Below are 16,202 nucleotides of genomic sequence, written 5' to 3'. Positions count from 1 at the left end.
AGATGCTTTGTTTTGATTGCAGTTTCTCATGCCTTCATTTTTACCCTTCTCTTTCCTCTAGGGAGAGCATTGAGAAAAGACACTCCAGCCATCCTTCGCCAGCACCTATCCATCCAGTAAACTCCCTCGGACATAATCGCAGCTCAGGTGAGCAGATCAGGAGCCATCTGAATCCCGAGGTTCGAGAAAAAGAGAAACCCAAAGAACGAGAAAGGGATCACTCCGAATCTCGGAAGGAAATTAATGTTGAAGAGCACAAGGTGAAGGACAACTATATTTCGGAGAAGGAAGGCCTGAGCCATGAAAGCCGAGTGGTGGAAGAGTCTAAGCAAATGTCCAGGGTTCCTTCACCCTATGCTAGGCCCCCCGTTGTGGAGAGCACCAGGCCTAATAGTACTTCAAACCGTGAGGTGGAGAGGAAGAATGAGCCAGCGTACGATAATCCGAAAAAAAGCAATGAAGTCAAAGTGAAGGAGGAGCGAAAGGAAGACCATGATGTTCAACCTGAGGGACCTCAGACTCACAGGTCATCTGATCAGCCACCACCTATATCTACATCTAATGTCCATCCAAGTCCTTTAGTGTCTATGCCCATGACTGTAGGTGTAACTGGTATACATCACATGAACAGCATAAGTGGCCTGGATAGGACTCGCATGATGACCCCTTTTATGGGAATTAGCCCAATTCCTGGTGGAGAACGTTTTCCCTATCCTTCTTTCCACTGGGATCCAATGAGAGATCCTTTAAGAGATCCTTACAGAGAGCTGGATATCCATCGGAGAGACCCCTTGGGCAGAGACTTTTTGCTAAGAAATGACCCCCTTCATCGTCTTTCTACACCAAGGTTATATGAAGCAGACAGGTCATTCAGGGATCGGGAACCTCATGACTACAATCACCACCACCATCATCACCACCCTCTCTCTGTTGACCCTCGACGTGAGCATGAGAGGGGCAACCACTTGGATGACAGGGAGCGCTTGCACATGCTTAGAGAGGACTACGAACATGCACGCCTGCACTCGGTTCATCCTGCCGCCTTGGATGGGCACCTGCCTCATCCAAGCCTCATCACGCCAGGACTTCCTAGCATGCACTACCCTAGAGTCAGTCCCCCGACGGGACACCAAAATGGCATCCTCAATAAAACTCCCCCCACAGCAGCTCTCAGTGCCCCTCCACCTCTTATTTCTACTCTGGGACCTCGGCCTGGGTCTCCCAGAAGGACTACTCCTCTGTCAGCAGAGATGAGAGAGAGGCCTCCTTCTCACACCCTCAAGGACATTGAAGCTCGATAAGCAGAGTGAGACTAAATAAAGACCAGAGGAAGAGGGCCAGAACATTGTAAATGAACATAATATAAAGACCTTCTTACTAGTCATTGATACAGACTGGGGATGTGACCCACTGTACAATATGTATAGACCTGAGTGCAAAGATTTTGAAATGTTTTTTTGTATATTATATGTTGAAATTTTCCAGATCTTTTAGCCAAGTCCATACGTTCCTCGTGTCTCCTACTCGTATTTTATTTCTAGTTTAAAAATTTCAAAATTTGAACTGAAGAACAAGACATTAATCTGAACGATTTGACTAGAAACAAACCACCACCAGTGTCAACCATACAAAGCTCTTTCAGACCAGAAGTGAAGACAATTGTAGATATTTATGTAAAAAGATTGCTTCATGGGTTAATGGTTCATATATGCAAAAAGGGTAAGATGAAAGCTTTACTTTGTACAAATGTAAATAGATAAAATTAAGTAACATAATACATTAATACTTCTTAAACTGTGCTATTTGCAAACTTAATATTGATGAACACAGTCTGCTTATGCTGTGTTACATATATTGTTATAGACAGCTAAACCCCTTCAACTATGCAATGAATTTTAAGGCTTTTCACAAAAGCCTTTATAACTCAAAGGAGCCTTTTCAACACACAACATAATTAAAGTCATATTTTCCCTGAACAAGCTCATCTATAATAGAAACCTATTTCTCTTGCTTGTTTTGCTGAAGAAGCTGCCCGTTAGAAGCGTAGTTTTCTGTCTGAACTCCTGCATCAAGATGCTGATGTTGCCGTAGCTCATATATTCCTTAGAAAGCGCCAGGGTTAGCGATGTGTAATCACTGATACTGTAGCCACGACAGATTGGTTGTCAGTCACGTTAATCTGGGTTAAACAGAGTAATAATCCAATGCTGGATATTCTCCAGAACTTTTGTCACTTAACATGTCAAATTTATTTTTGGAATAACATCTGCTTATAGCCATTCCTGTCTGGTTTTATTGCCAGTGTGTCATTTTTCTCTGTACACACTTTTTTTTTTTTTTTGTTAAGTGATTTTTAGCTACATTGAAACAAATCCTACAAGAAAGCTAATACTTTTCTAAATGATGGATATGTTTTCACTGTGGATCAGTAGTTTAATTAATGAACTCCGATGCAGATTTCATAATGCAATTCATTGTATTTCAGTTGGTAATAAAGTCTCTGAATAGTTAACAGGTCAGCCTTGTTGTTCCCTAATCATAGAAGACATGAAGAAGTCACATGAAGAACGTGGTCCTTTTTAAAAATCTGCGTCAATCTTCTGCAATCTGTCTTTTCATAACACTTTTTTATAATGCGTTAAGTTTCTTGTCTAAATATTTGGAGAGAATATGACTTTATCAGAGAGAATTCAATATCTTGTCTACTGGACTGTAAAATGTATGTATGAAATAAAATTAGTTCCATTGGTCTTCTAGTGTATTAAAGTGCTATCTGAAGTTGTTATCCTGTTTTGGCAAAAAAAAAAAAAAAAGGAAAAAAAAGAAAAAAGTTAACTACAGACAGTTGTTTCTAATGATCAGAGATCTATTTTAGTAGTCAACTGAAGGTTTAGTTGTGAGCTTCAGATTTTGTGAACTCCAGATGTTGTGCAGTGGTTTTTTTTTTTTTCTGGTTTTTTTTTTTTTTTTAAAGAACAAAAAGAAAAATACAAAAAAAAAAACCCCAATCCTGAAGAATATGTACACTGGAACCGTAGTGGTAGCTTTCAGTATTGTAAAGAGATTGTTATATACGAACCTTTTTGCTGTTTATCCTGTATGTAATAAAGTCCTTTCTAGATCCTATGTGAAAAGAAAAGTGAAGCGGCTCTCAATCTTCAGCATGTTTCCTCATCAGCGAAGACTTGTGTAATGTAAATTGTGCCATGTTATTAAAAAATGTGAACTAAACTGCTAGGTGCTTCTTTGTGTGGAGTACCCCATCATTGCTATGGGGAAGAAATACTTTTTCCCAAGAGTGGGTTTTTGTTCAGAAGAAATAGCTATTAAAATGTAAAGGAAATGGCAAGCTTTTATAAGCCATCTAATTAGAATTACCATAGTAGTCAGGAAAAAAGGAACAAAAAGGAGATGAGGTCCATGGCTTGTCCAGATTCTTTAAAGTACAGTAACACCCTACTTACATTAGCTTTGAGTTAACTTAGCAGTTAGTCTTTCACAATAGTCCCGTACTTCATTATGTGGCTGTGTGCGAGCCCTTTTGTGAGTTGTGCAGTTCCACACAAGCCAGTGGCATTTTGCCAGTTTTCATCAGCTAAGGATATGGCCATTGGTTGTTATGAACAATTTGTACATAAATATGTCCAATTTCTTGCAAACTGTTCAGTTCTTCTTAGTACAGCTTTCATGGTGTCCTTTTCTTCGGGGGGAAAAAAGAAAAAAAGAAATTAGCTCCTTGTAATACATGATTTCCACAAGGGTTTTTAGTTCAGGGATTTTTAATTTTTTTTTTTTTTATAAGCGTGTTGCAAACACTGCAACACCTTTATCCAACTTACTTTGGCAGTAGTAACTTGTGACACTGAAATTTGCTTTTGTGAGCAAGACGTAGGAAATCTTTCTTCTCCCTCCATAATTGCCAGTTGTTTTGGCAAGCAATTACATGTGTGCAGCCATATATTCAAATTTGGCTTTGTTTCTCTCTCCAGCTCTGTAGCACATGTGTTTGTATTATACTCTTATTCCCATGCAAATCTGAGGAAAGTGAAATTTCCCTGAATTTCAACTATGTAACTAAGAGAAGAGGTACCTTATGTCTTTTTTCAAATCCAATTTTGTGTAAACTGCAGAATGTACAGTAGTAGCATAGTATGTGAAAAGAGCTTTTTTTAATTTTTTTTTTCTGTGAGGAACCTGTATCTCTGTCTTTTGGATGCACATCATTAAAAAACTCCCAGGTTTCTGAAGGAAACCAGTTACGGATGGCTGTAGAGGGATGAAAGCTATTGGAGCAAGCTTGCGCAGGTACAGTGCAAGGGGCCCCAGGAGAGAGGGTCTAATGAGAGCGTCGTCTTCCAGGCTCATCTCAAAGCACTGTAGCAGGACTCCTACCAGCTTTGTCAGAGGGAAGAAATGTGCTATCTGATTGTACAGACCATGATCCTCCTCCTGCCAGGTGCTCAGCACACTCCTGCTGATGGTCCTTAATTCCCAGTCAAGCCAATGAACCCTCACTCCCAGAGTCCCAGGAACCACTGAGGCACTTCGCTCCCATTGAATTCCGCACAATTGAAGTGGCTGTGTGCCTTTGGAGATCCGAGTGTCAGGTCTTACGAGAGTGGTGATGCTCAGAGGAATATGCTTGAAAGGTACAGAAGAGATGAAACAAGATTTTGAATGCTTTTAAACTTTTTCAGATGCATTAATTGTTTTTCAAAAGTTTGATATAGGGATGTTAGCTTGCAGGTACAGATAATTTAAGCTTTTTAGCTTCTAGAATAGGGTTTTCTATCCAAGATGTTTGTCTTAAATGTAGTATTTTTTAATGACTGGTATTTAAGAAATCAAGTTAGTTTAAAGACCATGACAAATACCACCTGTAGGAATTAAACAAGTCATAACGGTATTATTTTGTAGGGTGAGAGATTTGGAACACAGAAAACCCTGAGCTACTATGCTTACCACACCCAAGACCTTTGCTTTGTGCTTTAAAGCTCCCACCTTCCCACACTCCAACTAGTTTTCTATTTAGCAGCTTCTTATCACCAGTTGAGATGCCAGCTAGAGGCAGTGTATAGGAAGCAATTCTTTGAGAGCAGTCATAATATTTATTCCCTGATACAAGGTTCCTTTTATGCCGTGCTTTGTCCCTTCTTTTTTAACCTTCTATATTGTCTTAAGTCTTCCCTTGCTAACTACCTAGCTCTAACCTGGTTTTCTGCTATTCATACCTTACTGATACTCTCTTCTCTTTTTCCCAATCATGCTCTTTCATGGCATATGATAGCTAAATCTGTTATAGGCAGCAATAAACACTGCAGACATTTTTTTCTGAGAGCCATAGACACCATATATTTTTGTTCCTTTTTACCCTTGCCTGTATGAGCTCATGAAAATTTCTAGTCCTTGCTGGACTGGAAGATAGGCAAATGGAGGTTGGGGAGGATTTTACTGGAAGTATTTTCATTTGCTGTGGCTGTGCCTTGTTAAGTGAATATTTAGCATGATTCTTTTGATAATTTGAACTCTAACTACTGCTTCACACATGCAGGTGACCTCTGCTGAAAGCCACCTGGGGCACTGGAACAAGGTAACAGACTGTTGGTTATACTCCGTTTACAGAGGAGCTACTTGGCTTACTGCTTTTGGTTCTGGCAAGAAAGAAGAACAAGCTGTGGTTCAAACAATGACCAAAGACTCAAATTATAAAGGGTTTTGTTACTCTCACCGTGACTCAGTTAAGTTTCACCTGGATAAACCAATCTACATCTTTGGACTCCAGCTGGCACCTTTGGAGGCATACTCATCCATAGCTCCAGAAGGTGATTCAGAGCAGGATCCCAGCCTAAGTAGTCTGAATTGGCTTTTGAAGGTGACTCTTCCCTAACTCCAGGTGGAGAGGAGCCTCTAACTTAGCTGGTTCAGAGAAATGCATGCTGCTTTAGCGGTGAGACTACTCCTCCCTTGTTGATTTTACAGTCTGATCAGGCCTGCCTTCCTTTGGGCCGTGAAGTACCCATCCTAGCCGTTCTTTATGTGAAGCAGACAGAGTCTGCCTCTTACTATGTGATTGCACTGTGCTTGGTGACCTGGCTGTGGGAAGCGAACATTTCTCAGTGCTGCTGTAATACAAAAATCTTTGTAGTACTAGATACCAGAAGGCCACAGTGAATTAGCCATGGTAACCTCCAAGAAGAAACAAAGCTGCAGGGGAGGGCAGGCTCTGTGCTTTCTGTGCCCTGTCCCTGTCTGGAGGGGCTTAGACTGCTTGTGGCCATGGGCAAGGTGTAAGTTCCCAGCTGGCAATGCCTCCAGGTGCTTATCATGGAGCTGGCAGTTTCCAGCATGGTCCCCTTCTGCCAGCTGTGTGTTTGGGAGCTGGGGGCTTTCTTTCTGTGCTGGTATCTTGCAACTAAAATAATTTTAGCACAAACACATTTCATGTTCATAGACTATCCCCCTCCTCACTTCTGTGCTGTTTGTCTGCATACAGAAACATTTTGTATACATCAAAACGCACACATGGTGTCAGGCGCAATACCACAGGCACAAAGCTCTGTATAGCAAGGAGCGGAATATGAAATCATGCCGGCACCCTACAGTTTTGTGTGTCCTTTTTGCTGCTTTCTGCTGAGGCCTTTCCTGTAGATTGCGATCATTGCATTTGATGCTTCACCTGCTGGCCTGGGAACACAGACTTCACTATGCCATTATCCCTGTTTTATAAATGGGAAAAGTGCAGCTGGGAACACAAAACTCTGAGTCCCCAGTGTAATACCAGCCACCTACTGCCCGAGTCACCCCGCACCCCGGGGAACGGGGTCACTGTCTTTAGCCACCACAAGAATAACAACCAAAACCCCAACCCTGAATGAGGTAAATGGCAGAGTCAGTGGTGGGAAGAGATAAGGAATTTCTGGGTCACTGTTTCGTCTTTAGAAAGCACTTTTAACCCTAACCTATGTTAACAACTTCCTGGGGTCCTAAATTTGCTAAAATTATCTCCATAAAAAAAAAAATGAGCTTACTTAATTATTGCTAATTCCAAGTACCTCAAGTATGGACCCAAGTTGATGAGGCCTGTGCTCATTCTGGATATTGAGGGCAGATATGCCATATTTTAACCACCTAGAGCTTGTTTAATCATCTCTATTGCTCAGTATTGAAACTCTCTAAGAGTGCAGCATTTTTCTTGGTAGAATTTACATTATGTTTCTTTACTGGAAAATTTTTGCATTTAGCCCTAGGAACCTAGCCAATTCCTCACACCCCTCCCCCCCGCCCCAGTACAATCATCTTTCTTTGTTTTGAGACAAGAAAGTAATTAAGTGAGAACTTAATCAATTGATTAAATAGAGACTTTACCTATGAAATATACACTATTATTGTATGTTGATGAAATGCATCTTCTGTTTTGCATCTTTAAAGCCCTTAACTAGTTCCCGTTGAACCAGTAGTGGGTTGGTTGTTTGTTTGGTTTTTTTGATGCAGCAGAAATTGCAGATATTAGCATCAAAAGCTTGGAAACTAGCATTTTTTTTTTCTTTTAAAACAACTAGAAAGCATAAACTTCCTGTGCTTTTCAGTGGTCTCTGTTATTGAAGGGTCTTATTGTGTTTAGGGCAAACATGATGCATTTGGAGCTCATTTAATTAAAAAAAAAAAAACCAACTCTCTAAAACAACTACCAGCTTCTTGCCCTCCAAAAGGAAAGTTTTGTCTCGGTTAATACTAGAATGGCCAAGTAGATGGATTTATTTTAGCCTGCTAGAGAAGGTTGTCGTTCTTCAGAGATACCACAAGAGGGTAGTTAAAGAGAGACTGAAATATGTGTAAACTGATGGGATGGCTATGCTGTTTTGTGCAAGGTGAATGTAGCTATAAATTATTTTTATGAGATTCTGATCTGTGAGGAGCTCTCCTGTTCCCCTGCATAAATGATAGAAATCTCAATGGTGCTGTGGCAGGCAGTGATCTGGTTGACTAAGGAGTGACCTTGCTTTATGGCATTTAATAAGAAGGACTAGAAGTGGTCCATACCCAGAGCGTTCAGCTAAATAAAGGCAATCATATTTTAGAGAGTTAGGCTTAAATTGCATGGTGCTACAGTCTGGTAAGAAAGCACATTGCTTATGTTAAGGGAATAAAAGATGCTTCTCTAGAGCAAATAGTATGTACAGTATGAGTTAGGGTATGTCAGCTCCTCAAAGCCTCAGCCTTTAGTGAGGACATTGGTCTGTTTTTTTCCCATTACGTGGCTTTTGAGAGGATTAGCCAAGGACTAAGCAAGAGAATTGCTTCATTTGGAGACAGGGAAAAAAATTAATGCCAGTTTTTCAAGGACATACATAAATTAAAATGGTTTATTTAAAATAATATCAGAGCTGTCTGCTTCAAACCAGCAAAAAACTTGGCCTCATTTTTTCCTTTTCTACTCTAGTCCCCTTTGCCACGTCAGCAGAGAGCTGACATCTCCCTTATGCTGTGAACGCCCTCCTGACTCTCAGGAGGGGCTACCTGCCTCGAGGGGCACGTCACTGAGCAGGCCCTGAGGAGGACTCTGCTCCCAGGGCCCCTGTGGTGTGAGCCCCCAGTACTAGTCTGACTGGGGACAACCGCTCTCAGCTTTGAACCGGGCAGCCCTACCTCCTCACAGCCAAAATCCAGGTGCCCAGCTCTGCTTGCCTGGATCTCACAAAAGTGGTTTTCATGAAGCCAAGCAGCAAGGTGGGTCAGGGGCAGTGGGGTGGAGTGCAGTGTCGAGGAGATGGTGGCTTGTGCCCGCTGCAGGCATTAGTCGTGAAAGCAGAGCTCGACAGGACCAGCGGCCCTGAAGAACGTGTATCATTCTCCTTGCAGCATTATCGTTGTGGTGGCTTCTTGTCAGTGGAGTCATGCTATGATAGTCATTATGGTTTTAAATGACTCATTTTCCACTTAACTGTATTATTGTGGCTTACCGAGCATCTGGAGCTTTGCAGCAGTAAATACATCACTGACTACTACTGCAATACACTAATCTGTTTCTTTGAAGCATCTATTTAGCAAAATACAGTCGGGGGGGCAGGTGTGTTGCCAGCCCGCCTCACTGCTCACCAGCCATCTGTTCTGGTGGTACCACACCACGATGCACTGATGCAGGGCAGAAATGTGTCCCGCTGGTGACATGCTTGCAGAAACCAGTTGATTGTCTTTAGTATGACTTCATGCCGCCTGAAGTTGGCATCTTTTTATGAGAAAAATGAGAGATTCCTGTCAGACACGCATGAGAGACCCTGTGTCAGTGTTGAAGCAGCCAGGCTTGTGAGGCATTGGACATCCCGGTGAATGACGTCGGTCTGCACTAAACAGGCCCTCCTGACTGCAAAGATGCCTCTGGACTCCTTATATTATCATTTTTATCCCCTCAGTCTGAGCCTTTTCGTGCAGGCACGGCCGGGAGTCGAGCTGCAGAGGGCGGTGTGGGAAAGAGAAACCGGAGCTAAGATGGCGGCCGGGCCGCCGGCCCGCGCCGCGTTTAGGCACTAGAGGGAGACGGCGTCCAGCATGGCGGGCTGCGGCTCCGAGCCGCGGGTGAAGCCCTAAGCATCGACTTTTTAAAATCCTGTTTGGGTTGGTTTTTTTTTTTTTAATTCTCAAACGGATCCTGCCTGCCGGGAGCTCTTGTGCCGGGTCGTAGGGAAACCCCCTCAGGCGGCCGTGTGTCTGGCTCTCCACAAATCCCAGCAGCTTCCGTTTCTGATTTTAGACCTGCAATGTGTTAGGGTAAGAAAAGTTTAAGCTGGGAGTTATTTTGACACAGGCATCTTGACCAACGTCTTGAGGAATGCAGTGAGTTGAAGGAAAGGCTGGAAAAAAATTGCACCAACTGTAAGTTCTTACATTGCCTGTGGTGATGGAAAAATGAGGTAGGAAAGGGAGCAGGTATGCCAGACAGGGCTTTTACAGTGTATTTATTTAGTTGTCATCAAGAGAGGAGGTAAACATCTTTCTGTTCCTGTCAGCCCTTCTGAACATTGGCCCTGGTGTTTGGGGCCCTGGCGCCCACGGCCATCGGAAGGACAAAATGGAGGCCGGCTGCGGGGCTGAACCGGGCCCGGCCTCCACCTCTGCGGCCCTGCCAGGTCTGACCTGCTGGGGAAGGTCACGGTCGTGGTGGTCAGCAGCTCCATCTAAAACTGGTTAAAAGTAAGAATTTAAGAAAGAAAAAAAAAAGAAGAAAGAAAAAAGCCTGTTCAGGAAGGAAGAAACCTCTAAAAACTCCTCCATTTTTTCAGATTTTTTGTCATCCATGCCTCTTTCCTAATAGCCTGCTTAATTTCACACTTTTATCTCAGATTAAGAAGACAGGGTGCTGGGGAACAAAACCAATGCTTTGGTAGTGTGTATTTTTTTGTTCACCAAAGCTGAGTTTCATTAGATAAGTTAGAGAGGGAAAAGCTTTCTTCAACCACCCTGGCGACTCCTTGCCAGCTGAGGCAGCATGTCGGGATTGCCGGACAGCGGGCGCCAGACAGCGTATCTCCAGCCATGACTCCATTTCTGTACCTGGATGAACTGTATCCTCCACCTTGGGCGTAAGAAGCAGGACCTCCAGGAGGATTTTTGAACTGGAGATTGTGTGCACCCCAGCGTTGTGTATGTTTAGTGTGATAGCAGGACTCACGATGGGGATACAGCCAGACCACGCAGAATTAGAGGTAGAATTTGTTCTCACTCCAGTTGTGTGGAGGTAAGTGAAGTGTGTATTGGTCTGTAGTGTGTTTCTTAATGACTGTGTGTTCTAAAATTGTATTTCAAAGCAAAAGACTAGAGGCTTCATGTTTGATTTCTGTTCTAGCCTGCTGAGGAGTCTGAAGAAAGTCATATTGAGAATCTGTGTCTCTGTTTCTTTCTCTGTTACATGATTCTTCCCCTGTCCTTTCCTCCTGTAAAGAGCTTTTAGATATATTATTAGAAATTCTATAGGAGAGGTTTCATTGTGGTGTTGGTCTTCATGTCGTGTGTGCCCCCCCCCCCCCCCCCCCCGTTATAGTTTCTAATACCCATTAGCAATGCAGTAAGTCTCTTCTGGCAGATTTAATTTTATCTTTAGGTTGACTTGAATTTGGAGGGATTACAGTCAAAGGGGGCACCAGATTTTAAAAATTATTCTATAATGACTGCAATGACTTTATATCGCTGCCAATTCTAAACTTCATTTAATTGGAGTCAAGCAAACTTGTTCCCTGTCTCTGCAGCTTTGACTTAGTAAACTTTGCTCTGAATGGCACCAAGATTGCTTGATAAAACAGAGACCAGTCTGTCTCCAATAAATCTAGCATAGAGTAGTTGGGTCTCTCTCTAATTGATTGTCCACATGAGTTTCTGTGACATTCTGATAAGATATCAAAATGGACCTGCTTTTGTGCATGTACGTTTGACAAATTTAGTTCTACCCAAATATGCAGAACTGAATTTGCCTGTCACTGAAGGGCTAAATCTATCATCAATGTCCTTGACTTTCACTTCCAAAATACTTTGCATATGAGTGTCGGCAGCATTTTGGTGTGTGCACTAAGCACTTTGCTAAACGTGGGAATCCGACTGAAAAATAAGACGACAGCTCTGCAGCACTACACTTGTCAGTGATTCATGCTTTTGATTTTTATTTTAAACACATCCCATCAGTGAAATTGCAGTGAAAGACTATCATATTGCACGCTTAACTCATCAAGACAGGAGAAAGACCCTTGCAAATACATGTATTTGCAGGAGGGAAAAAAAGACAAAATGTGGTGGTTAAATGTAAGATTGTAGGATTTTCTTTTCTCTAGAATACTATATTTGAGTTTTGGATCTTATAAAGGATGGTTGGTTTGCTGTTTTCTTTTTGGCATGTGGCTGTCTTCAGGAAATTCTGACAAACTCTTTGAATGGCTTACGTATTGGCAAATACAGAGTTGGCAGCCTGTCAAAATATCTGATGGGTGTATAAACAGTGCTTTAACATTAGCCTGGGAGAGGATGTTTTATGAGGATGTTTATGCTTTTGAGGAAGGGACAGAGGATTGTCTAGTGGGGAGACGAACGGGAGGCCTAAAAGGAAATAATAGGGAATGATTTGTACATAACAGAATACTTGGTTCCAAAATAAAATGGGGCTTATGTGAATTTCTGAACCTGCAAGTGGTGCAAAGACAGGCTAGAGGGCTGACAATACCTGTGAATCTTTTCTTCCTGTAGGTAGCTGAAGACCTGTTGAAGACAATAATAAACTAACTCTCTTGCTGGTGATCATGCCAGGAGTTCCTAAATTTGCCACAGGTATGAATAAATTATAAGGGATGTTACTGGAAAAGTTGTGGCAAAATCACTTATTTGGATTCACTCAGTAAAGCTATTGCATTTTTATTCCAAATGGGGAACACAAGGGGAACAGGCTATGTGGCACTGGTACCACTTTGGAGCTCTGTATGGTCTTTTCAGTTGAGTCAGAGACTCGCAGGCTTACATAATTTACCCGGTATCAAAATAAACCTAATGTAGATCTATGAAAACCATAAGCAAGAAAAGTCACTCTTCTAGGTGGAGAACAAAACTCTCCTGATAACTTTAAAAGACAAAACAGGAAATTACATTTTGAAGTATTCTACCCAAAATAAAGTAATGGTTTCTAAAGCCCCAGTGCAGCCACAGCCTGAGATTGTTTGCCAGCAGAGTACACAGAAAGCTGGACCATACCAGCTTCCGGAGGCAGAGTTCAGCTCTCTGTGAGTCCCCATTTTGCAGTGCATATTCCAGAGGAAGCCAAGTTTCTCAGGGCTGCTAAGTCAAGAACTGGGTCTTTCCAGTAACCAGACTTGCAGGTTCCCAAAATACTGACACATTGTCAGTCCAGAAGAACCCAAAGTAGTTGCTAATGAAGATATTTTCCTTTGAAATTTGACCAGAGACTTGCTTCTCATATGCTTCTCTGAGCCGTGCACAGACCACAGATTTGAAAGTGCTGCCAACTTCAGTAGACACGGGTTTCCTAAGGAGAGTGATCTTGTAGTAGCTAAAAGCTACTAAAACCAAAAGCCTTTTCAGGTAATTTATGTGTCTGGTCTGCCTGTGATGCTGTAAAATCAGTAAGCTACTAGGAGAGCGTATGGGGAAACTCGCCCCTGTTGTTGGAAGCTAGTACATTTCCAGGAAGCATTTTCATTTTGGTTCATTGCTTTTTTTTTTTTTGTAGTGTTTTCCTGGAAAATTTACAGTGGCTCTAAGTGTGCCTTATGGGTTTAGGTGGCAAACACCTCAGGGCACAGCCTGGCACGCTGAATGTGTGCATATGGTACTGAGCCCTGTTTGCAGCTGAGCTGTAATGCCTAAAGCCACCACAAAGCTCCCAGTACTCAGTGAGACTGGTATGCCTGGCCAAGGCACATCTTCCAGCATGGCACAGATAGCACGTCATATCTAGCTGAAAGGGCTGTGATACTTTGTTCAGGACCTGACACAGCTGCAGAAATAAGACATGAAGGGGAATGGCTGTCTACCACACCAAGAGGGGGCTTCACCTGAAAGCAGCTTCTGCATGGGGAAAGGCTGTTTAGTAGGGCCTGTTGTGATAGGACGAGAGGTAATGGTTTTAAAATAGAGGGGGGTAGATTTAGATTGGAAATTAGGAAAAAATTTTTTTACGATGCGAGTTATAGAACACTGGAACAGGTTGCCCAGAAAGGTGGTGGAGGCCCCATCTCTGGAAGCGTTCAAGGCCAGGCTGGATGAGGCTCTGAGCAACCTGATCTGATTGGGGATGTCCCTGCTCCTTGCAGGGGGGTTGGACTAGATGACCTTTGAAGGTCCCTTCCAACCCTAACCATTCTATGATTCTATGATTCTATGTTGTGCCATGCTGACTTTAGCTGTTCCCTGTGGGGCTATTTGCTTGTTTAGATTTCCTTGCTCTTGGAGCTGAGTCACCTGTGGTGGACTTTGTAACACAGAAAAAGATGGCTCACTAACCAGGTATGAAACAACCGAGACTGTGCAAAAACAAGGATACAGCTTTGCTTTAACAGGATGGGCTTTGGTGCCAGAGTTTTTTCAGTGGTTTAAGTGTTGCCCAGCTTTTTCAAGCAGTAAAGCAGCACTCAAACCAGTAACTTTGCCTGCCTTTCAGGTAAGCTTCTCCCACAGCTGGGAGGTGATAGTATGGGAGAAAGTATGCTCATAAGCTACAGCTGCAGCTAAACCTTGGAGGAAGAGGAGGGTTAGGAGGCTTACTCTGTTCCTTTTCTTACTTCAGTCGTCATAAACCACGTAAAGGTACAAGTGAATAAGCTTAGTATCTCATGGAACCATAGTGAATAGTTGAAGGCTTGCAGTTATGCACTGAAGACAGAACTCTGTCTGTCTTGTGGAGAGTGTTTTTATTCCCAGGCGTCTTAGTAAATCTTGGATTTTGCTGTATATCTTGTAGTGTGTGTTGGGCTGATTGTCTAATGATCAAAATGGTCCCTGTCTGTTTAGTATCTCGCATCTCACAGACTTAAATGTGGTTTTTTTGGTTGTTTAGGGTTTTTTTTTTTATTTGGTTTGGGTTTAGTTTTGTGTGTGTGTGTGTGTGTGTGTTGTTTGTAAGAAGAGTTTTGTAAATAGGGAAGCCAGTCAAAGAAAAAGTTCAAAACTGCATGGAGCTGGTAAAGGAGGAGGGGATGAGACCTGAGCTGTGGTTTCCCAAGTTCCTCCTTTTCACCGGTTTGGTAGGCGTCATTAGCAGTGTTGTTATTCTAGAGACCAGGCAGGAAAGAGAGAAGATGCGAAAGAACAGGTAAAGCCCCAGAGCTGGTCACTTCAAACCGTGAATTACTTTTGTTTTTGTGGAATTCATTCTAATGCTACTAGTGCTCAGGCTGCTCTTTATGTGAATGAAAGTCTTCTCTCTTCTGGGTTGCAATGTAGCATTTTTTGCCTGCCCTAAATTAACTTAATTTTAATGTGCATATTGTATTTTTTAATGTTTCTGCAAAACTACCATGTTGCTGTCTCAGCAGTAATAGTGAGAAGTTGAAAGAAGTTAATCGTGCTGCATAGCTCAATGCCTTATGGTTTATTATTAAGAATAAAGACAAGCACTCCACTATTTTATGTCTAATGTGCAGTTAACTTAATTCCTAATCCTCTAAAGAGATGGTGTTCTTCCTAACAGTTTGGCTTCTGCCTTGCTTTCAAGCTGCACACGAAACTTAAAAGCTCAAATGCTCAGTGCTGAGAAAATTTTAATAAATGCATGCATAAGTCCGTCTACATTAGGTTCTCCTTAGACGTTCAGGGAGAGAAGTCTCCCTTTCACTGGAGTGCCTGGTTGAAACTAATGCTTAGCAGGCTGCTTCCCCGCTCCTCTTGTGCGTGTAATGGCCGTTGACTCATGGCGCAGTGCAGACAGATACCCACAGACTCATACAACGTTAGATTAGTTCCCTGCTTTAAATGTTGATAACTGTCTAAAATACCTGTTTCTCCTCGGCAGCTAGTTCTTTTCTTAGCCTGGCTGCCACCTCCTCTCATTATTTTCATAGTTTCTTGCTAGATCTAACTGTTTGAGTATTCACTGAGGACGTGTGGGCTGTGGCACAAGTTAATAAGCTTCTGCCAGCAGCGAGATCTTTACAATGATAGTTTTCTTTCTTTTCAGTGTATTGCAGTGCAATGGTATTTAGCAAACAGCTTAACAAGCTTCATCTGCAGAATTTTGGCATTGTGGTTTCATTAGGTTTTTTTGGTGGAAAAACTTGCACTGTTGTCCCTATTCACTCTGTCTGGGATACAAGCTCCAAAAGTGCCAACATGACATCTGTGCTCAGGTTAAGTTTTCAAACTGCACATAGTCACCAAGACCCCATTGGTTTAGAATATTGCTTTCATTGCCCCTCTCTCTTGGGTATGTTTAATTTTAGCCTGTTGCAATCTTCCTGTTTCACTAGTACCCCCCACAATTCATCTTACTCCACTCAGCTAATTGGATTAATGCATTTACTATATTTATTGTACAGTATTGATTTGATAATACCAATCTTCCACTCTTAACCGCCACATCATCTTTTCTCCAGCCTCAGAACAACCTTACTGAATGCCCCTCCTCCCCCACCTTTGCACTTATACTTCATATAAAATCACAATAGCGATTAAAAGCCCTGAAGCTAAGCCCAGCGTGCTTTGCTGACTTCATAAGC

General features: G+C 42.3%; 1 protein-coding gene across 5 annotated transcripts in view; it reads left to right on the top strand.

Moving 5' to 3' along the window:
• The window catches only part of AUTS2 (activator of transcription and developmental regulator AUTS2), a 779,256-nt gene extending 776,072 nt beyond the window's left edge, over positions 1-3,184 (top strand). For all 5 annotated transcript variants that reach the window (XM_086763110.1, XM_086763109.1, XM_086763108.1 and 2 more), the window contains one exon: positions 62-3,184. In XM_086763110.1, the coding sequence (XP_086619236.1) occupies positions 62-1,301 (1,240 nt within the window). In that variant the 3' untranslated portion in view covers positions 1,302-3,184. The remainder of the gene's footprint in view (positions 1-61) is intronic.
• The last annotated feature ends 13,018 nt before the right edge of the window (positions 3,185-16,202 follow it).

Source organism: Chlamydotis macqueenii, chromosome 19 (genome assembly GCF_036417535.1).
Source record: "Chlamydotis macqueenii isolate bChlMac1 chromosome 19, bChlMac1.mat, whole genome shotgun sequence".
NCBI classification, from domain to species: Eukaryota; Metazoa; Chordata; class Aves; order Otidiformes; family Otididae; genus Chlamydotis; species Chlamydotis macqueenii.
This window is presented reverse-complemented; position numbering and strand designations above follow the sequence as displayed.